This window comes from Macrobrachium nipponense, chromosome 1 (genome assembly GCF_015104395.2).
Source record: "Macrobrachium nipponense isolate FS-2020 chromosome 1, ASM1510439v2, whole genome shotgun sequence".
Classification (NCBI taxonomy): Eukaryota; Metazoa; Arthropoda; class Malacostraca; order Decapoda; family Palaemonidae; genus Macrobrachium; species Macrobrachium nipponense.
Window position 1 is genome coordinate 35,275,504 of NC_087200.1, and position 26,198 is coordinate 35,301,701.

Genomic DNA, 26,198 nt, shown 5'->3' on the forward strand with positions numbered 1-26,198 from the left:
CAAAAAGTGCATTTTATGATGAAATTCATCAAAAAAACCAGGAATTTGTGGCTATTTATCATAGAAAAATACCGCGAATAATGCAGGGAAACGTTCCCAAGAGAAATTCCCGAATACGGGGGGTCCACTGTAACGATTTTGTGGAGAGGGAAAAAGATAGAAAAGGAACTTTTAAAAAGGAAAGAAAATGATTATAGTCCCAGACAACAACACCATTACACCCATCAGAAAGCTAGATAATTTCAAATTGATAGGCAGTTACAAGAACACCATTTGGAATAAAATAGTTAGAAATAAAAGGTTGGTAGAGGAGAAAGAGGCAAGAGTGGGGTTATATATGATAGCATGTTTAGATTGTGAACTTATACAAAACATAAGACGCTATAATCAGAAAAAGACCACAAAATAAATTGGGAAAATATGAATTTTTTTTTTTTACAGGAACACAAACAAAATAGGCAGACTCATTATAGAGAATGCCTTCATAACATGCACAAACACTGTAATGTCAGGCAACACAGGAAACGGATTTGAAGACATCTTATCAAGAAAAATCATACACTCGACAATAGGAAAGAAATGCAAAAACACAAGAAACCACACTGATTATGAACACCTGGATGGATAGGTACGCAGAGAAAGGTCAGGTCACGAAGGCAGGGCCGTACAGGAGGAGGGGGGTAATTACAGGAATAAGGGCTTTAATTCTCTCCCCCTCACAGATATAAACACAGCTGGACTACATGTCCGGTCATTCCATGGATCTTAACAATGAGGACTGTTAGTCTAGGAAAGCTTGTAACTTTTTGTATAAATATCTCGTTTGATACCATCCAGTTTTCAATGAGGTCCTGTTAGAAATGAGTGTATATGTATATTTTATCATGTATTCGCACCCCAGACAAGTGTTCAAAATTGTATGGTATTATTACCATTTTTTCCATGACTGGAGGTGATGGTGAGGATCTTGAAAATGAGGTGAAAGGAGAGGCTGGTATATTTGGTTTAACTTATGGGAAATATTTTGTGATTTTGGTTTTCCTTTCAGGCCATTTTCTTTCTTGAAAAACGTTTGTAAATAGATCACTCACCACCTCTGCCACTTAGTTACTTTGAAGTCTTTTATCATTGACAGGTCAATATTAGGGAAAGAGTCCATTATAGCAGTGAACACAATCCTTATGAAATATCTAACATAAACTTTTCTGGATTTGTTTCTTCATGTGTATAGCATCTTCATGGGTTAGCTGCATTAGGTCACCCACCATCTGTTGACACAGCTGGCATGGTATCAATTAAATCTTGAATTTCCCCAAGATCCATATCTTAAATCTCTCCCTGTCTACTTTTTTTGCCATAGTCACAATTTCTTTCATTATTTCTTTGATATTCTTCATGTTATATTGAGTTAAAGTCATTGAAACAATCTTGCCAAAGTTGTTTTTCAGGGTTTGATGACTTTTAGATGATGAATATGGCATCAGCAATTGTATACAGTTCTAACATATTCCTTAAGAATGAAATCACTGTATGTCAGTGAATTGTCATAACAACAAACAGAGGAGTCAAGGTTAATTGCTATCAAAACATGAAGTAAATTCTACAGCGTTATGAAGTAGTTAATATAAAATGCAGGAATAAGGACTATAGAAGTGCAAAGTCAACAAATGTGCTATGAAAATGTGAGTACTACCAGGATGTGGGACTGAGTATAGTGGTTTCAAGTGTTTCATGAGCACACCTTTACCACCCCACCTTAAGTTACAGTAGTTTTGTTGCTATCTAACCATATGAAAGGCGGTGGAAACTGAGGATAGTGATAAAAGTATGGGCAATAGGTGTGCATTAATTCATTTTGTATTGTGGTCCTTCCTTCATTTTCACAGACAGTTAGACAGTGATAACTTCGGTTAGTTCCATTATAGTTGTATTGACATTGTACATGTTAATAATACATCAGTCATGAGCATTCTTATCAGATTTTCCTGTGATGTGATATGGTTAAGCATATAATGGATTCTTTCCTTTCTTTGTCCTGTGCTATTCTACCTGAACTCCCTTGAGGTTTAGGTGTTAGTTCAATTATAGTTGTATTGACATCATACATGTCAATAATACATACATCAATCGTGCATTTTCACCAGATTTTCCTTTGATATGGTTAAGCATATAATGGATTCTTTCCACTGTTTGTCTTGTGCTATTCTACCTTGAGATGTAGGTGTTTATCCATCATCTTTCGTCGAAATTTGTACCCTTGTTTTTAGGTTTATGTCATCATACTTCCTTACAGGCAGTCCCTGGTTATCAGTGATCTGGTTGTATGGCACTTGTCTAATGCCATAAAATCGGCAATTTGCGGCGCCATAAGCTGAGTTTCGGTTATCGGCGCCATGATGTTGCTTATGGTGTATGGCCCCATAAATCACCGCGTTTCGGTTAATGGCAGTGTTTGCTTATTGGCACCCCCTCAGGAACAGAACCCCCTGCTGATAACCTGGAACTGCCTTTTATCTGCTCTTCTTTTTTCCTCACAGCCAGTTCTTTATCCCAACACACCACATGTCTACACACCTAATTTGTAATATCTCTCTCTCTCTCTCTCTCTCTCTCTCTCTCTCTCTCTCTCTCTCTCTCTCTCGTCTCTCTCTCTCTCTCTCCTCTCTCTCTCTCTCTCTCTCTCTCTCTCTCTCTCTCTCTCTCCAAAGCCTGAGAACAATGCATCTCTGTCACACCTTTTCAAAGTATCCATTTCCTTGCAAATGTCTGCATTTACACAGCATAAGAGTATATAGGCCTTATATACCAATCATAAGTCTGATCCCTGCTAATGGGGCATTTTTATATACCAGTAGTCTAGCATTCTTTCTCCATTTTAATCTTGCATCAGCTAATAATTTTCTTTCTGCCCTCTCAGCTGTTACAGCCATTGCCTTGTTCTTCTCCCCCACACCCACCTCTAGTATAATAGAAATGCATTTCTTAAATGAACTTTCCTTTTTATAATAAGTTGGTTTTTATTTTTCTCTGTTCCCAATGTACTCTTTGTAATACTGTGTAGCATATATGATAAGCAGAGAGGTCAGTTGTATAACATACATAGTGGGAAAATAGGTCGTTCAGTGTGTAAATACAAATGTCCAAATTTGAGTCCTTTTGATTTTCTGCAGATTAATCACTGACATAAATCCTTCACTAGATTCAGAATGAAAACTTGAACCTTATAAAAAATTATCTGGAAAACCCACCATTTCATTTAAAAATGTGAATGCCAAGAATTGTGTAATGAGAATCAGCCATAATAAGACTGATTAAGATCACAGCTGGTTTTTAATTAAAAGAATTGCGTGGCGTCTATTGGTTGAAAATGGTTGCTGTTATGTCCATTGTAATTTTGAATAAGGTGTGTTCAGTTGGATTGGAACTTATGGGTTCCATCATGCTGACTGCTTAACGTTTGGGCTCTAAATCTGTTTTGAGCAAATGCAGATGGTGTTTGGTCTTTTAGTTTGATATACATTCTTGGGGTATTTTCAGCACCATGTGTGAACTCCTCTCGATGAAAGTAACCTGACTGGTTCATTATATTTTTTTTTTATTATTGGGTGTATAAAGTTCAGGTAATTACTTCAGTTTGGCAGTAAATTGGTTTATGTTGAGTTTTTAGATGTTTCCCTTTGAGAAAGCTTTTATGAGTTAGTTGATCTTGTCTCCCTAACAAAATTGTCCTAAGTCTTTATTATGTGCATGGCCTCTCCTGGAACAGTGACTAAAGAATTCTTGTGGAAATTTTTTTTTCTATAAATTCTGTGCTCTTGCACCAGTTGAATTAGCTTCTGGAATGTCTTTTCCTAACCATGAGGCTGTGGAAGCCAGTGCCTTTTAAGGCTTGTGTTTTCTTTTCTTGAATCTGTTAAGACCTAATTGCAGAGAATTATTCACAATTGCTGAGGAGTGTTAGAAATCATTTTCTTATCTAACAGTGTCAGAAATCTTTTTCTCTGATACATGGCAGCATGCATGTTGAAGTATTGCAGTAGTTTGCTTGGTGTAAAGGATTTAGAATCCAGTAGGTTCCTGAAAGCAGTATTTTTCATTTATGTTTATTAGATGTTAAAGGAAGATTTTTATACAGCCTGTTCTCTCATACATATATAATTATGTATTTAATTGATTTTGTTGGTGATGCATTTAAATTATTTATTTTCAGTTCCAAACACAAGTCCTCATCAAAACATGACAGGTAAGCAAGCTTCAACTGCTCTTGCAGATTGTATGTAAATTGTTAAAGTAAATACAGCTGTGTTAAGGGTCTGGCTGTTCTGTGCTTTTAGTTCAAACATTCTAGGGGTGTTCTGTGTGAAATTTTAATGACCAAAAGATGAAGGAATAGCACCTTGAAATTATGAAAGTTACAGTTTATACAAGTGATTACTTAGCTAAGGATTATGCTCGCATGGCATCTTAAATTAAACATTTCTGGTAATACAGCAACTGCCAAGATTGGGCCCGTTATGACAGGCGCCCCGCCCCGTCCACTGCAACGAGAGCGTAAAAATGACAGTAGCCGCAGTGTTATTCTAATTATGCCGCGCAACCAAAAACTTGTCGTGCTTTGCGCTTCTGATTTGTGATTCACTGGTTGCTCTTGCAGAAGTCGTTGACGTACTAACTTTAGTTTTGTCAAGCTGTTGCCTGTGTGGTTTGCTTTTTACAATTACAGGCAGCCCTTGGCTAAGGGCAGAGGTTACGTTCCCGGGAGCCTGACACTAAGTGAAATTCGCCTCTAACTGAAATTCAAAAGTCTACGGGCATCACAATCCACCTTAGGGTGCCTTAGACTTGTTAACAATGCCTATTTTCCCCAAATATGTAATAATTCTAAGGGAAAATGTGGAATTTCATTTGCCTAATCATTTACTATGGTCTGCTTGATGATAATATAAATTGCCTAGTATGAGAGAGAATGAGTCGCCTTCAGACTGCTAATGTTTCCTCCATCTCTTTATTTATCATATCTTTTATCATATCTTTAGTTAAATCAGCTAAAAAAAGCAAATGAAAATGATGAAAGTACCGTTAGTACTTTTATAATCATTGCTTAAATGCTTCAGCCATAAACAACTGAACAATAACAGTTGTCTTGCCACAACCACCTAACCGAATCTGATAACAGTGTTTTGCTTGCATTTCAGCCATTGTACAATAGGAAAAAATTACTGTAGTTATGTTACAAATGACATTAATTAAGTAGAACAAGACTTAAATTTTTGCATTATACTTCTATTTGGTATGGAGAAAATATTGGCAAGGAAACAGTACGTACTACTAAATTTAAGCTGCTGTTGCAGCTGAATCTGAGGAAACAAAATGTTCACACTGTCATTGCTAATGGCTTTAAATTATTGTGCATCAGCAACGTGGATGCAACTCTACTGCAAATAATAATGGAGAAAAAATATTTTTTTAAATACTGACCATGAAAGAACAAATTTTACTGTTGTTTTCATGCAGAAAACTGATAAGTACGTAAATATCGTATTATGAAATAGGATGAAAATAATGAATGTAATAAGTTTTTTACACAAAATGACATGCTCCCGACACCATCTATTAATGAAAAAAATAATGGAGTTCACAAGACGTACGTATTTTAAGTCATATTTCAACATAAAAGCACTTCCCATAACAAAAAATAACCTATTTATGTTAAATAGAAGCAAGAAAATTGCTCTGAATCAAGGTAAGTAGGGTGAAATAACCCTCCCTCTGCCCTCAGCTGATTTTTCCACACCAAAACATAAGAGAGCCAAGGAAAAGATGCATATTTGTTATGTTTGTATTTTATGAGCATCTCTTAGTGCTTTGGCAAATGCCAAAATATGTACCTATAACCAGACAACAGCACCATCTATTAAAAAAAAAAATAACTAAGTCTAGTTCATGTATTTAAGTAAATTTTCTACTTAAAAACACTTCATATAAAGAAAAATAATCGTGTTGCATATGAATAGTTTCTGGAGGTTAATTTACACTAAATAGAAGCAAGAAAATTTCTGAATTGAGTTAAATATGGCTAAATAATCTTACCTCCGCCCTCGTCTGATTTTTCCAAACCAAGACATGATTGGTTTGTTTGTATTTTGTAACACAAATAGCAACACAAGACTAGATACAGCATTATTGGATACTGCGAAGCAAAGGATAACCTTTTAAAAGAGCAGAGGATAAGGTGCATATTTGTTATGTTTATATTTTATGAGGTGGTCTCGGCACCTAGCCTAAGAAACTGATAGCCAGACAATGGTGCTGTAAACCCTACGGAGTGTAAAACACAGTGATGATTATATTTAACAAGCGCTGTAAAACTGAAATGACACTAAACAATGGCGACAATAACCATGGACCACTTGTAGCTTATGTTCTTTTAGTTAACTATGTCAGATTCTAGCGCTTCCAATCTTTGTTATTGTAGCAATGACTGTAAGACTAACTAAGCTTTGTCATGATGGACTTAGCATGTGCACTAAGTGTAGGGGACAGGTATGTTCAAGGGTGGTTAATTGTCCTGAATGCAAGGATTGCGATGATAGCATGGGTGCCCACATGTTATATACAGTGGAACCACTGTATTGCGTTTTCTGGATTCGTGGACTGTACATTCGCGGATTTCTCTCGGGAACGTTTCCCCGTATTATTCAAAGAAATTTTGTATATTTGTGCTGTTTTTCTATGAAAAACATCCACTTTTTGTGATAAAACTTTAAAAAACCAAGTATAAGAATTTTTAGTGGGTTTTCATGAGTGTTAACTAACAAAATAGGCTGTTTTCAGTATTGTTATAGGGGTTCCAACTATTCGCGTGTTCTAACCATTTGGGGGGGCGTCTGGTACGCATCAGTTCTTTGCAAGAAAAGTGATGGGTATCCCAGGCTTGGTGAACAGAACAAAATTCTTTGGTCTAATTGCAAATGTTTGGCCTAAAAGAATGTAAGAACATTCTCTAATTACTTTAAGGTAGTTATTTACTGGCGGCTTGCAAATACAGTAGTACCTCGAGATACGAAAGGCTCTACTTACGAAAAACTCGAGATACGAAAGCCAATGCGAAAAATTTTACTGCTCTACATACGAAAAGTTTTCAAGATACGAAAGGTTGTTGCTGTAAAGTCCCGAGATTCGCCCAGACCACCGAGAACAATTTTAAAACTCCCGCGCCGCCAACTGAGTAAACTCACCACCATCCTCCCGCTCTCCCATTGGTTCCTGATGCTAGTCACCCCATAAGGTCCTGCTCCCCTATTGGTCAGCATCTACCCCTTGTGCTTTAAGTATTCTATTGGTAAAAGGATGCTGTAAATTGAAAAACTTATTCATGCAATACATTTAATAAAAAAAAAAACATTAGGTAAAGATAGAATAAAGAATAGAAATGAATGGTTTTTATACTGTTTGGTAGTTTCAGTAGTTGAAGAGAGATAATGAAAATTTATGGCTTGCTGTGTAAAGTGATTGCTTGTCGATCGTTCGATACTCGTAAGTGCTGGATGTAAACAGACGTTTGGAGGTTTTTTTTTTTATAGTTAATGGTTACTTAATAATTATTTGAAATGAGTACATGCAATACATTTAATAAAAAAATTGTGAATTAGATATCATAAAATATAAAATAAATCAGACTGCCAACAAATACGTATTTTTTAGAATTCTTCTTCTGTTTTATTATTACATTACATATACATATGTTTTATTATAGCTGTCAGTAACTCGGTATCTCCATTAGGTAAAGATAGAATAAAGAATAGAAATGAATGGTTATTATACTGTTTGGTAGTTTCATTAGTTGAAGAGAGATACTAATGACAATTTATGGCTTACTGTGTGCTAGGAAAAATGATTGCTTGGCGCTCGTTCGGTACTCGTAAGACGGGTAAGAGCTGAATGTAAACAATCGATTGGAAGGTTTGTGTTTTGTTTGTTTGTGTATTATAGTTAATGATTGATTAATAATTATTTAAAATGAGTACATACTGATTATTTATACATTTTATTGGCATATTCTAAGCTTTTAGCTCTTAGGTTTAGATGTCAGAATCATAGACTAGGCTACAGTAGCAACCGCTAACATAGGTTAGGCTTATTGCTAAGGGACATATGCTAAAGTCCTAATATATGCAGTAAAAATGGGGTTGAACATTACATGCAGATGAATATTACTCAAGTATGTACAGTATTTTGCCTTTTTGGAGTCATATTTCTTCCGTCGGATCGGCGTTGTAACCCTAGAACATGTGTTTTAGGCCTGGAAATATAATTTACTGGGGTATTTTTGGAGGGCTTGGAACGGATTAGCCATTTTACATGTAAAATGTGTTCCAAGATACAAAAAACTCATAATACGAAGGCCGCCTCGGAATGGATCAATTTCGTATCTCGAGGTACCACTGTAGCCTGTGGCTGGTAAACTTCCTAAAAGCAAAGTTTGGACTAATGGATTGATCCATCACTTTCCTTGCAAAGAACTGAAAAGTGTGGGGTTGAAACATAATATAGTAAGGAGAGAATAGTATTAATGTTTGGTGAGGGGGACCTTAGGCGGATATGTTCTCGTTAGTTGAAAACAGACTTCAGGTTTTGTTTCGCCAGTACTTCAGAATGTTACAGAGAAGGCCCATATGACCTTGGCATAGGGAGATATTCCCTGTTGTCATGCAATTGTGAACACTCCACATCTTAGCTTTTAGCCTCCAAGCTCACTTGGCGGTGCAGACTGAAGAGCACAGGCAACTCAATCCACAAGTACGCTGAGTAATTGGTTACTGGAATCGATTACTTTAAATTAATGAAAATTCTGGTAATGATTCTTATTAAGTAATCTATTATTTGTAAATATTTGAATATTAACCAGCAACTTGCATGTAGCCTAAACCCGGTAAGAAAATCATAGATGTAAAAGTTTTGGCCTAAAAAGATGTAACATCAAAGAATTATTTTTTAAAACAAAAATTTTCCGGGCAACTGTGAGTAGCCATATAATAACAAGTAAACAAAATAAGAGAGACTTCCTGCTCGAAGACTGAAGTAGTACGCATTACAGTGGTTGTGTAACCTTATCGAAAATCTGGTGATAACCAGAAAAGAAGAATAAGCTGCTGTATGCACTCAATGTTAGTTGAAGGAGAAATGTGCAAAGGACCACCAAACAACTACAGCTCTCTCAAGGTCTAGGAATTCTTCTAAATTTCCAGAAATCCCAGTTGGTTCTGACATGGAGACTATTTGGGGATGATTCTCAGCTCTCTGACTTTTCAGGTTTTTCTGTTCCCTAAGAAAAACGCAAACTGCATATAGACGATTTACAAGTTCCTTCTTCTTTTGTCATGTTCGGTAAGTACGAACAAGTTCATGTCTCACCGCACTGTCTCAATGACACTCTGCACTCCGTTCTGCCGCAAGAAGGGATAGTTCCTGAACTTTCTTCATCTTCTGGTAGACTTCCCAAGGCTGCTGCCCCAAAGGCCTTGGTTACTCAGACAGCTCCACTTCAGGAGGTACCACCAGTGATTATCCATTCTCATTCTGACAGGCTTCAGACTCAGAAAACTCATGAGTGTAAGGTTTTTCAAAAGCAGCTGTGGAAGCTATTGCAAAGTACAGACACCAGTCTACTTGCAACATCTACCAGTCAAAGTGGGCAGTGTTCCGTCAGTGGTGCCTCAGACATAATATCTTGTCTTCTGAGACATCTCTAAGCCAGCTTGCAGATTTTCCCCTGTATTTGAAAACTTCTAAGAGCCTTTCCTCATCCACCATTAAAGGATACCAAGAAATGATTTCCTCGGTATTCAAACACAGAGTTTTGGATCTTTCATCTAATTAGGGTCTTAATGATCTCATCAAGTCCTTCGATACCTTCAAGCAGAATTCAATTCAGTGTCTTGGAACTTGGATGTAGTCCTCAAGTGGCTTATGAGCCCTCCTTTCGAGCCTCTCGGCTCCGCTTCTCTCAAGAACCTTTTACAGAAGACCCTTTTCCTGTTAGCCTTTAAGTGAACTACGTGCAATCAACAAGAGAATAGGCTTCTAAGGCGATGCAGTCTGTTCTTTCCCCTTGGGCTTTTTCACCAAGTATGAGGATCTGGCTAAGCCATGACCTCACTCCTTCCATATCAAGAATTTATTGGATATCCTGCGCCCAGACGAAGAGGAAAAGGTTGTTTGCTTAGTCAGAGCCATCAGGTACTATCTACATAGGACTGAGAAAATCGGAGGACCTTCTAGTAACCCCTGGTGTTCTATCAAGAATCCTTCTCGCCCGCTTTCTAAGAACACCCTTTCATTTCATTCTTTAGTAGAGACCTAATCTCCAAAGCACATTCCCAGATTCAGGAAAAAAATTTCCCTTGATCAAAGGTAAAGCTCATAGTCAGAGCAACAGCAACCCCTCTTGCCTTCAAATATAATTTACCCCTCTCAGCCATTCTTTAGTCGACTTATTGGAGGTGCAAGTCGGTCTTTGCGTCTCATTAGTATTTAAAAGAAATGGAAACAATATTTGAAAACTGCAGTACCCTCAGTCCTTTGGCAGTAGCTGGCATGGTGTTGGGAGAAGAAGCATAGGAGAGACACTGTCTCTCTCTTCTGTCTCTTTGCCTTGTTGTAAGGATGTTGACTTTTTGGAGAGCCTTGGGGGTATGTCGTACCTGGAGTGCCTACCAGTTCGTTAGATGGGTAGTGGTTGTGTTTTTATTGTGTCAGCAATCAGGCATGTCCTCCATTGCAAGACTCCCACTGATGTAGAGGAGACTCCTGACACACTGCTACACCACTACAAGGTGAAGATGAGCACCAACCAGAGGCAGTAGTCACCTGCTGTAGCTCTCTTACCTGGTAAGGAAATGATGAACAATGTTTCAGTGTTAACCGCCTTTTTCTAGTTCAGGTTATTAACCCTTGAACGCCGAAGCAGTATTTTAAAAATCATCTCCTGTATGCCGGCGGCGTTTGCGAGTGAGCGCCGAAGCAGAAAAAATGTTTTTTTCAAAAAAACAAGCACGCTGTGAGCAAAACGGTTAAAGCTTACGATTTAATTTTTCGTTGTATTGTACACTAAATTGCAATCATTTTGGTATATACCACATTGTAAAATGATCAGGGCAACACAGAGAAAATATTATCACAAAATGATGCATGAATTCGTAACGCGAAGACGTAAAAAAAGCTGTTTTCAAAAATTAACCATAAATCGAAATATTGTGCTAGAGACTTCCCGTTTGTTGCAAAATGAAGGTAATTGATTGAATATTGCTAGACTATAAGTGTTGTAGCTTACAATTGCAGTTTTCGACCATTTCAGTCGAGTTAAAGTTGACCGAAGGACGAATTTTTTCTATTTATTGTTATTTATATGAAAATATTTCAAAACTAATAGAAGCTACAACCATGGGTTGTTTTTTATTGTATTCTACATGAAATTGCGCACATTTTCATATATAAAACTTGATGTAACGGCTAATTTAAAATGGTGCAAACATTACGACAATCGGATGAAAAAATTTATGATTTTTTCAGAAGAGTACCGCGCGGACGTAAGGAAAAAGTTTATTTCATAAATTCACCATAAATCGAAATATTGTGCTAGAGACTTCCTATTTGTTGCAAAATAAAGGTAAATGATTGAATATTACTAGAATGTGTAAGAGTTTTAGCTTACAATTGCATTTTTTTACCATTTCGGTCAAGTCAAAGTTGACCGAAGGTTGAAATTTTGGCACTTATCGTTATTTATATGAAAATATTTCAAAACTGATGAAAGCTACAACCATTGGTTCTTTTATTGTTCTATTCTACATGAAATTGCGCACATTTCCATATATAAAACTTTATGTAACGGCTAATTTAAAATGGTGCAAACATTACGACAATCGCACAAAAAAAATATATGATTTTTTCGGAAGAGTTACCGCGCTGATGTAAGGAAAAAGTTTTGTTCATAAATTCACCATAAATCAAAATATTGTGCTAGAGACTTCCAATTTGTTGCCAAATGAAGGTAAATGATTGAATATTACTAGAATATAAGAGTTTTGGCTTACTAGAATGTAAGAGTTTTGGCTTACAATTGCGTTTTTCGACCATTTCAGTAGTCAAAGTTGACCGAAGGTTGAAATTTTGGCACTTATTGTTATTTATATGAAAATATTTCAAAACTGATAAAAGCTATAACAATGAGTGGTTTTTTGTTGTATTCTACATGAAATTGAGCACATTTTCATATATAATACTCCATGTAACGGCTAATATAAAATGGTGCAAAAATTATGTCAAAGTGACGAAATAATTTCCGAGATGTGTCGCTGATGCTCTTTAGTGCGAGAAGAAAGAAATTCGTGCTTGCGCGCCTGGGTAATGATTGTAAACAAAACAACGCCTTGATCCGTGAGCTCCCAGCATCCCCCAAAGGCGCGTGATTCAAAAGTTTTTGCCTAGTAGACTTATAACTATTTTTCCGCGAATTTTTAAAAACACTTTTTTTCGTCAATGTACCATACGTATAATCAGCACCCGACAGACAATTTTCGTCGACGTTTATTACGTCCAATTGGCGTTAAAGGGTTAACATACTTTGTGTTGAATTAGAATAGTCCATTCATCCCTCCCCCCTTGCAATGTGGGATTCAGCTAAGTAATTACTTGGTAAATTACTTATATAAAAATGACATTTTTAAAATGAAATTAAATTTTATATAATACGTACCAAGTAATTACTGAATCCAAACCCTCTCCTCCCCTCTGATTTTTCATGGACTTTGCAGCAATAAATAGAATGGCACTGTACGGCTAATGTCGCTTCCATGCTCCATTTGCAGTGGAAGAGGGGCCGTGGCCTCTTGGCAACAGCCTCATTACCGCGAATTTTGAACTTAAGATGCTGTGCAAGCATAATCGTTAGCTAAGTAATTACTTGGTAAGTAGGTATTATGTATGAAAATGTCAGTTTTGAAATGCATGCTGTTAAACTAAGAGCAACCTTATAGTGGTCCTATGGCATCATGGTGTTACTGGGACCAGGTTTTCACAGGGGTGTCGAACATGGATAATGAGCAAAATGATGGGAAAAGACTGGAAACATCTGGGGTATCATGAGTGAAGAAAAAAATTAGGAAATTATAGAAAGATAGACAGCAAAATTGTGGAATTTTTTGGAAAAATACAATTCTACTTTCTTGCTGTTTTGTGTGTGTGTGTCAAGGAAGGATTGTTTGGAGTTTTTGTATACAATAATCAATATATTAATGTTATGAGAGGAGGGATTAGCAATAATTGATACAGATTATTACCTGCATCTTTGGATCCAGGCATAGAACATTGAAAAAATTACACTGATTACATAGTATGAATAGTTATTTGCAGTAAAATTATCATTATTTATTCAGAATCATTAATGTAGTATTGTACCAGTTCCTCTTCCAATGATAAAGGCATCTGAAGTCTTGAGGTATGCATGGTACATAAAGAGGTTTTGTGTGATACAGTTTTTTTGTTAAATCCAAGTATAGTAGCATTAGTATAAAATGAGGCCTTCTCAATCCGAAGGGTCTATCACAATTTTGCTAAAACTCGTAACGCCAGAAATCAAGTTTGGAAATTCGCAATTTTCAAACAGTGATATCTAAATCATTTTTACCATTATGTGTTAGATATTTTTGTGATTTTTGTTGCATTATGAAGCAAAATCTTTTTACTTCATGGCACTATGCATTTTATTGTGGAGAAATTAAAATATGATATTACGAATTGAAATACATTACGAATTGATGAAAGATAAGTACTTTATTTTTATAGCAACATTGTTTACATTTTTTTAAGATTATTTTTCAAAATGAGAAGTATCATTATATATGAAATTAAAATTTAAAGTATTTTGAAGCCACAAATGCCTTTTTTTTTTTTTTTTTTTTTTTTTTTTTTTTTTTTTTTTTTTTTCAAAAATATGTTTTTGAGCATTGATTATATCTAAAAATAATTGTGCTGTGAATATTTTTGTCAAGTATGTTATGGAGCGTGTGTAAATATATCTTTGGCATGTTAATTTCAGTGTATAATGTTAACTTTTTTGTGTTTATTTTCAATCCATATTATAATAAATACAGAAAAATACAAAAACATTAATGTATGCTATAACACCTGACATGCAATAATAATACACAAAAACCTGTGTTTACCTTATTGATGAAGGGGTCTGGCAAGACTGTAGAATAGAATCTATGGTCTTGATTACAGGAAGTCCCCAATTTACAAAGGGAGTTACGTTTTTGAGATGCGTTGTAAGCCGAAAATTGCCGAAAATCGTAAAAAATCCTAAGAAAACCGTACTTTGAATGCTTCGGGTGTGTATTGAAAACTGTGTAAACTGCATTTTTATTGTTTTATCATAAAAAACCTTCAAATATTGATTATTGTATATACTCTTGTAAGGTTTGATTTTTAAAGACCAATTTTATGGCCTAAGATTTTGGGATTGAACATTACATGTGGTATAGGCTAGTTTTGGAAAAGTGCAAGAGTTTGGCAATAGTCTAAGCCTAGGCTTTAGATTTCCTGATAACAGACAATAAATACAAATGTTGGTTTACTTATTTGAGAATCTTTCATTGTTGTTATGTTGTTTCTATATGGGAAAAGTGCAAACTTTAGGGACTAGGCTAAACTTACCATATTCTTTGAATTTCCTGACAATAAAGTCAACAAAGTAGCATTTCATTCCACAGAAGTCAACAAACTTTAATTTTTGTATAATAAAGACTTAAATATAAATATTTTACTTATCTGAGAATGTTTTAATATTGTTATGTTGTTTCTTCATTTATGGCTGTTGTAGGCTATAAGAAGTACAACCTACATTTCCCAAATGTAAACAAAGTATTAGCTGCCATTTGTATTTTCTCAAGTTGATTTCTCATCATTTGCGAATCACAAAGGATCGTATATTTTTTTATAATCTGGTAAAATGCAGTAAATTGAAAAACTTTAGTCATGCAATACATTTAATGAAAAAAACAAAATTTTGTGAATTAAATATCATGAAATAGAAAATTGCTTTAATTACATCAAATACTGCTCTCATTGAAGCCACCAGATGTTTTCTAGAATTTTTATGTTATAATATCATGTTTCATTATAGCTGTCAGTATCTCCATTAGGTAAAGATAGATTAAAGAATAGAAATTAATGGTTATTATACTGTTCAATGATTGAAGAGAGATAATAGAAAAATATGATTACTGTGTGCTAGTCAAAAGTGGTTGCTTTGCAAGTTTCAGTCTTAATATTTTATGCAGTAGAAATAAGGTTGAACATTACATGCAGTCAAGTATTACTTCAGTATATACAGTATTTTGCCTTTTTGGAGTCATATTTTTCTCTCGAATCAGCATTGTAACCCTGGAACATGCATAGTAAACCTGGAATTAATTTTGATGAATATGATTGAAAAGTGTAATTCGGAACATCGTAAACCGAAGTTGTCGTAAATTGGGGACTGCCTGTATTAGAATGATACCTATTATGCTTTTTTCCTTAGTTTTGCATAGTTATCTATTATCCATAGTACTTTTTGTCCCAAGTCGTCAGGGGATAGGGACGGCATGATTGGAGTAACTTAAATGGAAGATGTAGGGATGAACCTGACCTTTTGATAGTCTTTCAAAAGTTCATCTGTTGGTGAAGGATCATCAGGGGTAAAATCAACACCTTCATTGTGCATTGCATGTTGATTTGCAATCATATCTCATAGTCACCTTGCACCATGCTTTACCAAGAGAGTGTCAGGTATTCAATGCCGTGTAGCTCTTTTATTTATATATATATATATATATATATATATATATATATATATATATATATATATATATATATATATGAGGTCACATGAATACTACTCTTAAAGGGCCACTCAGACCAAACAGCCTATCTTGCCTTAAAGTGTTTCTGCCAGACATGCAGCATACTAACTCTTGTTGATGATAATCCATCATCACAACAGCAATATTGGAAACATTAAGGAACTGCATCCTAGTGGGCGAAAGTTTTATTGCTTCTGCCAGTAAATAACACCTCAAAATTTTTGAAGTCCTCTCTCTTCATTATGATGATATCATAAAAGTCATGAATGCTCCTCATAAATTTTCCACCAGAGATTGCAATAGCCTTTTATACCAAAATAGTGATCGAGTGCCATGTACGAATGTCCAGAAACTAAGTTTGACATCTCAGTGCACTTGAAATACTTGCACTGAATCAGTCTCAGGTGTGAAAGGACTAAAACAATATTTTTATTTTGTCCACTACAGTTGTCAGTTGACACATACTCTCATTCTGCACACTGATTGGCTGAGCTGCCCAGCTGCTGAGATAGACTTTTGATGTCCCTTTCGCACTCAACAAAAATGAAGGGACATCCTTGGCAGTTCACAAGTCAAAGAGTGCATGTTGCTATCTACAATTTTTTACTATGTTAGCCTTCGAATTTTCATTTTCTGCTTACACAGGCTTAAACTTGAATAAATTCTGGAGCTTTTGGTGTTTTCAAAAAATTACTCTCCGAACCGATAGACCTTTCGTATTGTGGAAGCCTCAAATGAAAAATGATAGCAAGTTTTAGGAAGTTATTCTTCCCTAACCTCCAGTATGGTGTCCTCAATCCTCTCTTGTTTAGTCTTGACAAGTCCATCCAAGTTTTGTCACAGACCTTTACTCTATGAACAGTTACATGCATGACTGCCTTTTTACATTGAACAAGCAGTACATCCCATCCAACAGCCAGTCAGTGGTTCTAGTTATGAGACTTAGACCCATTTCTAAATTTATCGTCATACATGTTGGAAATTTTTTCTGAGATATTTTAAATGCATATACACCAGGTGTACATAGAAAGATTGGATTTGTCTAATTTTATTGATATTCAATAAAAGAGTGCTAGATTAAATAGGGTAGAGAAGATGGTTTGCTTGTATGGAATAGTTTTATTCTAACCATTCATGGTGGTGTAATGCTTTTGTTTAATAAAGTGTTTCATTTCAGCAGGCACAAGTCTCACAAGTCTTCACATTCATCTCCTCACAAATCTTCATCTAGTAAGTCCTCACACAAGTCTCCAAGCAAGGACAAAAGTAGAGATAGGGACCGTCACCATTCCAGTAGCAGCAGTAAACATAATGACAAGAAGAGATCTCGTGATAACTCAGGCGGCCGGGACAAGAAAAAGAGCAGGTGAGGACCATGCCTTGTTATTTTTTTAAATTGCCTTTGCTGTTGTGAATTACTTCCTGTACATTGTATTTTACAAAGTACGAATATGAAAAATTATTTCATGTTTCTATTATATCTGTACTAGTTGTATTGTGAAATTTATGTCATATAAATACAGGACTTGGAAGACTTAAAATATAGAATTTGCCATGATTGGTGATGAAACTGTATTTTCCTGAATACAGGAACCCATCAATTATTTGTATTACTAGACCCAAAAAGAGGGACTGTATGTCCAAAATGTGGTGGTCTTAGGACAAAACTGACTGTCTTTAAGCTACAGCAAACCTTAGCTGAACTCTGGCTAGTCAATTAAAACACTTAATTTGCAAAATTGTATAGAATCCTTAGAAATAAGAATAATTAATAATAATTAATTTTGTTGAATTAGGATGTGTTATTACACAACATAAAACACTACCTATACTCTGTTTTTTCCATCTGTCCACTCACCTGTGGTGTTTGTGCATGGTAGCACTGCGTCCCAGGCTGTAAATAGTTACGCTTTGTGTAAGTTTTAGATAAATAAAAGGATATCTGAGTGTACATTTGCACCTGAAAAGTGTTTTGATATTTAACTGTATGCGAATTACACCGTTAATATTTGAAATAGGGTATTGTTGTTATTGTTGAATGTAAGCTGCTTTTCAGGGTGGCAAATGGAACAGCCAGATGCAAATTCTATCACACAGATGCTAAACCAAGTTATATCATATAGTATCTGGCTAAAACGCACGTTGTAAAAATTAAAAGTGTATACTGATATACTTACGTGTAATGCAGTAACACGTAGCTTAGTAGGTGTGGTCCAATAAAGTTGACATCTTGCCGTAGTGAGCAGCAAGAGAAGCAATTTTCCCGCCACTGCGTCTGGCTGTTCCATTCGCCACCCCAAAAAGGCAGCTTACATTTAACAATAATAACAATATCCTATTTCGAATATTTACGGTGTAATTCGCATACAGTTAAATTATTAGAACACTTTTCAGGCACAAATGTACACACAGATATCTTTTTATTTACCTAAAACGTACACATCGCATAACTATTTAAAGCCCGGGATGCAGTGTTACCATGTGCAAACACCACAGGCGGATGGACAGATGAAAAAAAAAAAAAGTATAATAACTGTTATCAAATACAGAATATCTAATGGCGCTGTATGTAATTTTGTTTGTAAGTATAATAAGTGCTTTATATTTAAGTGTTAAAAAATAATTAAGAAATTACCAGTAATATTGAATGACAGTGTACAACTTGAGTTTGATACTACCACATTGCATGCTCTCTAGAATCTTATATTTTGTTTTGCTTATTGTTTTTTCTTCTATTTTTGCAGGCGTTAGATTGTTAGTTAGTCTACTAGTGACCTCAACAGATTTGAAAGTTATGGGCATACAGGAAACGCATTAATTAAGGACTAATTCACCAGTATAACAAGTGGTTTTCAGTCTCCTTTTGTGCTCTTTAGTTCAAAGTTCATTGTTTATATGCCTCTGTTACCTGTTTAAATTACTTCATACAGTTGGTGGTGCTCTTTCCACTTTCAATTTGATCAAATAATCTGAAGAGATTCCTCAAAACTAATTGTGTGTTATCATCAGGTAAGGTGTTACCATTTGTAATTTTGCCATGAAGAGACTGATGTTTTATTAAAAATAATCTTTGTATGTATTTGTTTATTGGAAAGAATTCTGATCTTGTCATATAGGTATTTAGGTTTTAAATTGCTGTGCCCTTCATTATTATTGATACAGTGGATCTTTTAAGTTAATAGTATGTCATTGTGAAGTACAATTAATCCAGCTGTTGTTCCCCCTCCCCTTTTTTATTGGAGCAGTAAGATATGTAAAACTTTACGTTTAAAATATCAATGCATTCACAGTTCAAACTGATTTTGTTTTCATATTAGTTCATTTTTATTATTTTTATACTAGATATTTTAATGTTTGAGGTTTTAAAAAATGATGGGAAGCTTTTCCTCCTCTTGTTTCACCAGAATAGTACATAATGACTTTGTCTGATATTGGGAAATGAACTTTTGCTAATCTAATTGTATATTGGTCACGTTGTGACAAATGATTACATACGAAACTGGCCTGCCTCTGTACATTTCATGAAAATGTACTTGTTTAAATCTATCTACCTAACTGAATTGAGCAAGAGTCCTTTTTCATTAACAGCAGAGTATATCTCCTCATGTTAGTTGTGAACATACAAAAGCTGTAAGGAGTTTTATATATCCAAGTGGAAGATATGAAAATCCTGTTTTCCATTTGGTTTTTTAATAACCTTCTGACAGTGAAATAAAAGTACAAAGTGACACTAATAGAAAGTTGATAGAACATTTTCAAAATTTTCCAGCATCATAAATACTAGGAAATGAATAAACTTATAACTCAAAGGTAATTTGTATATAAAAAGTTACATTCAGTTCATATAAAATGAAATAAGTAGAAGCTGAAAATTTTTAACATGAGTTTCATGGTGAAACTGTTTATGGAAGACTGAATGCTACTCAATTTTGATACAAGAAAAAGTGACAGCAATTATAGCATTATTGCACTTTATTGGGTTGTTATTGCTAGAAAAGCCTTGCATAAACGTAGTGGATATTTCTCTAAGGTAAGACTAACTTTGATTGTGAGATAATATTAGTGAGTATTAAAAAGAGCATGTTTCTTGATTGTGGGCCTTCTGTTCCCATTTGTTATGATGATAAACAGGTCTTGGTGGAAGTGATTATAAGAGAGCATGTGTCACAGTCAGTCAGCTCATGTTGCCACTGAAATACACAGAAACTTGAATGATTATATAACGTTACATAATGAATGAACATAACATGCATTGGGTATTAACATTGCTATACATAATGTGATGGGAATGAGAATGCCATCAAAGAAAATTTCATTGACAAACACAGGGAAGTGGTAACTATGTAACATAAAATGATGGTTAGTAAGAAGCTTGGGCTTACTCTGGGCCAGCAGATGATGATGACAGCTATTTACATGAAGTAAACTGATGATGTCATTTGTGCTGGTAAAGCAACAAGTGAGGAGGAAAATTAATGGGTTGATTTGAATTGTGATGTTTCGAAGTGGAGCAGAGTGAATAAGTCACAGGCTCTGTGTTGAATGATTCCAGTAGTTAATTAAAGCTAAAAAAAAGCTGATGTGCATAACTGAATTGATGTTTTTGAGAAGTGTATGATGTAAGACAGAAAACATAGTGTTTGATGTTAGGTGACTGAAGATAAAAGGAAGGTAGTTAAAAGTTAGGGGGATATGAGGAATTCTTTTTACTGTACCCCTTTTCATATTCTTTTTATCCCATCTTACTTTACACCCACTACTAACAAGTGATTCATAGTGCAACAGCGAGGTTTGTATCCCATTCACCTTTCAAACCCTTTCAATACTGTCAGTTTTCATTTCGGCACTGAATAATCTCATAAGTCCCACCACTTGGCCTCTGGCTTCAAATCTGTATTTTCTCTATATGAAGATCAACTTGATGTAGTCGCTTGCTTTTATATTCGGCGCTGTCATACATTTATTTACATTTTTGCAGAAATCCCTGACAGTGTGGATAGATGAAGTCTCCTCTTTGTATTGAATAATATTGTGACATGAAGAGATGTGATGTCTTGAAACAAGGAATTATACTTTATTATTTTTAATTACGTATAACTATAATGAACCTCCTGACAATTTCATGGAAACTATGTTGGTGATATTGCATAAGATTTTAACTTCTCAGTCATAGAGGAACTCAACCTAGCACTTCTCAACCTTATAGAAATTCTGTGTGTACTGTAATTTACCAAAAATTGACCACCATTCCTAAACATAAAAATTACTCTCATGACAAGTGGGAGGGATATTTCTTATGTTTCATAGTTATACAATTAATATATTTTTCTTTGGAATTACTGTCTCGGTATATTACCTCATCATTTCATGAAATTGGATTACAAGAATAATTTGCAATTGAGAGGTTCGGCATTATTGTTTCAAGCCATATGAAATATTGCATTTGCAGTTTGTGGTCTTATAATATATATATATAGTATATATATATATATATCTATATATATATATATATATATATAATATATATATATAATATATATAACTCATAAATTGTGGTTTTAAAATGTGAGGGTAATTAATACAACATAATCACTGAAAATATTTAATTTTTAAGGAAAACTAAATCATTTTGATCCACAGGGCAATAATTCTGTGGAACATAATGATAACTGAACATTTAAATAATACATTTGCCTTGTAAACATTTTATTTTTTATGTAGAAATGTTTTTTATTAAATATGTCATGAAAGGACATAAGTTTCCAGTAAACAAAAAGTTAGGTATTCCAAACATTCATGACGACTTTACCACCAAAGGATTAGAAACTCTGAAGATGTTTGGTAACATTGCTGCAAGGTGTTGAAATAGGTCTTCAGAAATCCCCTGGAACACCACAGAATATTGTTAAACTAAAAACTGTACTATAATACTTAACCGCTAAAAATGAAGGCAGTATGTAAGCTTATTCACTTAAAAAAGGAGTTATTTACACAACCTTACCTTGGGTACTAAGAACTGCATGTTCTTCATCTCTGCTCCACCCCAAGATGTTGTTTCCATCATAAATCCTTTAATGCACTTGTATACCAACTCTGCCCTCTTTTGGCACCAGGACATTGTCATTTCCTAGGGAATAAGAAAAACTTGACCAAAGTTATTAACAAGCAAAATCTTTCTAATCTTGCTAGTTCATCGCAAGCTTCATTAATTTTACTTCAGAAGGCCCTGGACCCAAGGCACTAAATGCTGCTAGAGGCACTCCTAATCAACAGGAGAAGCTCTCTTTGAACACAACACAGGGAATGTTCTTTTTGCCCACCAACATCAGACACCCCTTTAACCAGGAACTAACAAGACCCATGCCTGATAATTACGCCAACACTGAGCAGAAGAATGAGCATCCTTGGGCTTAAGTAACACCAGAAATCTTTCAACTGACCCCTTAGAACTAAATAAACTAGTAAACTGGGATGGCAACATTCTTCACCAAAATTTATGAATAGCAAAATATATGGATGTTTCTTGTACTGCATATAATGCACGACACTGGACACAAAGTGAAAACAAGTCATAGACTCGACAACAGAAATGAGGGAAAGGAGAGGTTATGAAAGGGTAAGTATAGAGCCAATCTGTGCTTTAGAACATAAAAACTATTTGGGATGACAAAAACAAGTATGTATACAATAACAAACTCCAAATCAAAAGTCAAAATAGAAGGCATAAAGAGGAAACTCCAAACCCAAAGCCATTTTAATATGACAAAAAAGAAAGAATGCACGCAATACACAATATCCAAATCTAAGGAAAAACTAAGTGTGACCACAGAAATGAAGGAATGATGTCTGTTTCCTGGAACAGCAATGAGATAATTTAAATGTCAAATATAATGTTTGTATGTAGTATCCACCAAATGCTTGAAAAAAGAATTTCACTTGCTTGACTTGGTTAAAATAACTACTTTCATATCTGAAAGAATTGGATCACCACCCCTTAACGTTTTGATATTTAAAATTGTGTGACCTCTTGTCTTTTCAGTCTCCATAGATTAGAACCAGCCCTTCAGGCCTCATAGTCAAGATCGTTAACCCACTCTCTGGGCTAATTTGTTACATGATACTCTTGAAATTGATACTCTTGAAATTAATCAAAACTAATTAATACTATCCAGTTTTTAGAAACTGCTTTCATAATTTAACTTGAAAACACTATAACAATACAACTGAAAGGACAGTAACTAGGAACACTGCTTAAACAAGTCAGATTACTGATCTCCAATGGGCTTCTGCAGTGTCTTTGCTTTAGCTTTTGATTCTTATTTAAAATGCCGTTGAATAAATATGTGTATGAACATTCCTATAATGTATTAACAAAGAAAAAATTATAATTCATCAAACTCACTCTGTACAAGTTAGTGAACTTACCTCGGACATGGAATTTGTTAATAACAAAGGAATTGTCAGTGTAGTGATATCACCCAAGCAAGCTATCTGAAGAACAGAAAATCAAGAACAGTAATTAATTTTTCAGATCTTAGAACAATTGCGGAGGAGAGGGAAGTCACTACTACATTACTTTATTTGTTAACAATTAACATAAAGATAGTGGTGTTGGGCAACTACCAAAAGCAGATGGATTTAAGTGTGTTTGACAGGATAATTTTCTTTATATTGCATACCTTATGTAAAAAAAAATATTCAATGAGACCACTTATCAACAATGTTTCAATTGCATCACTGCTAATCAATATATCATTCATTTTGGTAATTTTTATAGCATAGTTGCTGTTTTCGTCCTCAAAGGAGTTACCCTCCATGGTGACCAGACTAATATCAAAGAAATAACTTTTGGCCTGGTCTTGAAGCTGCGTATTGTGTTGTAATGATAAACACTATGGCACGTGATGAGTATAATGGACTCGAAGACAAGAGAGCATTTTCTCGTCTCCAGTGAGGCTGAGCCCAGTTTTACCCACGTCAAAATTGGGAAGAAGTGACTAATGTGCATCTGCCATCTTGTTTACAACCGGGCCGGGGCCAGTCAAAAGACCAAGGACCATTCCTCTTCTAGTCCTTGCAGTGTGAAAACTACAAGCCAGTGCTCTTCAGCAAAGATTGCTTTAATTCAATATTTTCATCTTGGAAACACTTAAACTTGAACGTTAAGTGCTTATTTTCCATTTAAAAATTGTTAGTGTAAACTATGAAACAAGTGTTTATTTCTGGTATGAATTTGTTTTGAGAGCACTTGGTCGGTGTTTTTTTAAGGCCTCGTTTGCTATTTGCCAAAAGTGCAAAATTTTATGAATTTGCTGTTTTATCTAGAAGTTTCAGCTAATGAAATGTTCCACAATTTATTACTGATTTAAGTAATCCTTTCAGATAATGATGTCTACTATAGCCTAGGCAGCAGCCTACATGAGATAATAGCCTAACAGATCCAGTGAGAATAATTTACACCATATAGTAGATTTTGTTCGTAGTGTATAACCTTGGATTACATATCTAAAAGGTAGTTTTAAATAACCTTGATTAGGTAGTAACCTAAACTAAGATAAGTAAAAACATGTTAACACATCCCTTTTAGGGTCCTAGGCAACAGCCTAGTTTTATTACACCGTATATAGCCTGTATACTTAAACATGATCTAAATAATCCAGGACTAGGCAGTATCTTATATTCAGTGATTAACTTCTACTAAATACCTATTCAACTAAATTGTTAACCTAGACAAAGTTACTTAGGACTAGATGAAAATAGTAGCCTGTGCTGAATGAGAGATAGCCTACCTTTAAGGGGGCTGGCCGGAACCCTTATATATGGGGGTATAGGGCGAAAATTCCTCTTACTTTCATAGTTACAGGGTAATTAGTAAACATAACTCAATAAGCCTAAAACATTCATCCGTACAAGAAAATGCAATATTTCTTCTGTTATCGTAAATTTTGATAATTATTGTCAAAGAATTTGTGAGAAATGGCATCTGTAGAGATTCCGTGGGTCGCAGAGGGGATTATCAAGTTAAATTCAGTGCGAGCACAGACTTCAAGTAGTCTACACGTTTGAGTTTCACCTCTGACATTCGCTTGCTTTTACATATGTTCATCTATGTTTCGGCAAGAATTTCATCATGCCAATGAGGAAAAGACAAGGAAAACATCTCGCTAACATAAAGATGAAGAAAATTCGCTCTAATATGATTACAGAATATCATAATATATGCGATATTAGCGTAGTTAGTGAAGAGAGAGAGAGGGAGGGTTGTGTAGTAGTAAACGCCCCGTCTTGCCTGAGGCACGTCACACTGTCCCCCAGGCTACGATCTTTGAGCAAAGGGATCTTAATTTATGATAAATAACATACTTTTGGTTTATTAATAACAAAAAGGAATATGAAATTCATAATAATCATGGTTTATTAACATTGTCTTTGTAAAAAGAGAGTACAACTTCGAATTTCACCTCTTGACATTCTCTTGCATTTACGTTTGTTTATTTTTGTTTCGGCAAGAATTTCATCATGCCAAAATGGAAAATACCAGGAAAACTTCTAGCTAACATACAGAAGAAGAAAATTTGCCATAATAAGCCGAGTTAGTGAAGGAGAGAGAGAGAGTGGCGTAGGAAGGAGTGCCCAATCTTGCCTGACAGTGCCCCAAGCTACGATATATGAGCAAAGGGATCATCATTTATGATTAAATTATGATAAATAAAATAGTTTGGGTTTATTAATACACAAAAAAGAAATATACATTCATAATAATCATTATTTATTAACATTGTCGTTATAAAAATACAAAGAAAAACTTTTAATGCCCGTATCTCAAAACTATAGTTATTGACTTTCAAAATCTATCTTCTCACTTAGTTTTAAAGCTATAACATTGGAATTTGGTATATAACTCAGAAAGACATTATAGAACTATCAAATAAAGCCCTTTTTTCCTATTTTTGTTTTGTCTTTTTTTACAAATTTTGTTTTCCTAATTCATAGGGTTTATTTTTTTACCATAATGAAAAATGACTTTGAGAAAAAAACTCCTCATTCGATTGGAGGTCTACATCAGGTAGTAATCCCAGGTCTTAATATTAAATATCAAGGGAGGAGATAGAATTTGAAAAATGGTTATTTTCGGGATAAATCGCCCTGGTGTCACAAAACCGAAGGTCAGGGGCGAAAATCATATGTGGTTTGGAGATGTCCCAAGTCACCTTATTAAGTGGTATGAATATCAAAGTCCTGTCCTTAAAGAATGACATTAGCCGGCTGGCCCCCTTAAGGCTACAGACTAAA

General features: G+C 34.9%; 2 protein-coding genes across 9 annotated transcripts in view; one reads left to right on the forward strand and one right to left on the reverse strand.

The window, feature by feature from the left end:
- Positions 1–19,585, forward strand: part of LOC135219230 (FACT complex subunit spt16-like) — a 231,369-nt gene extending 211,784 nt beyond the window's left edge. For 4 of the 8 annotated variants that reach the window (XM_064255818.1, XM_064255820.1, XM_064255815.1 and 1 more), the window contains 3 exons: positions 4,211–4,243; positions 17,083–17,271; positions 18,650–19,585. In XM_064255818.1, coding sequence (XP_064111888.1) covers positions 4,211–4,243; positions 17,083–17,271; positions 18,650–18,656 — 229 coding nt within the window. In that variant the 3' untranslated portion in view covers positions 18,657–19,585. The remainder of the gene's footprint in view (positions 1–4,210; positions 4,244–17,082; positions 17,272–18,649) is intronic. The other 4 variants (XM_064255819.1, XM_064255821.1, XM_064255816.1 and 1 more) reach the window with 1 other exon arrangement.
- Positions 19,586–21,493: 1,908 nt separating this feature from the next.
- LOC135219231 (protein C12orf4 homolog) overlaps positions 21,494–26,198 on the reverse strand; it is a 116,787-nt gene continuing 112,082 nt past the window's right edge. Inside the window, exons 9-11 of the mRNA XM_064255824.1 lie at positions 23,331–23,396; positions 21,907–22,032; positions 21,494–21,789 (exon numbers count right to left, since the gene is read on the reverse strand). Coding sequence (XP_064111894.1) covers positions 21,700–21,789; positions 21,907–22,032; positions 23,331–23,396 — 282 coding nt within the window. The 3' untranslated portion in view covers positions 21,494–21,699. The remainder of the gene's footprint in view (positions 21,790–21,906; positions 22,033–23,330; positions 23,397–26,198) is intronic.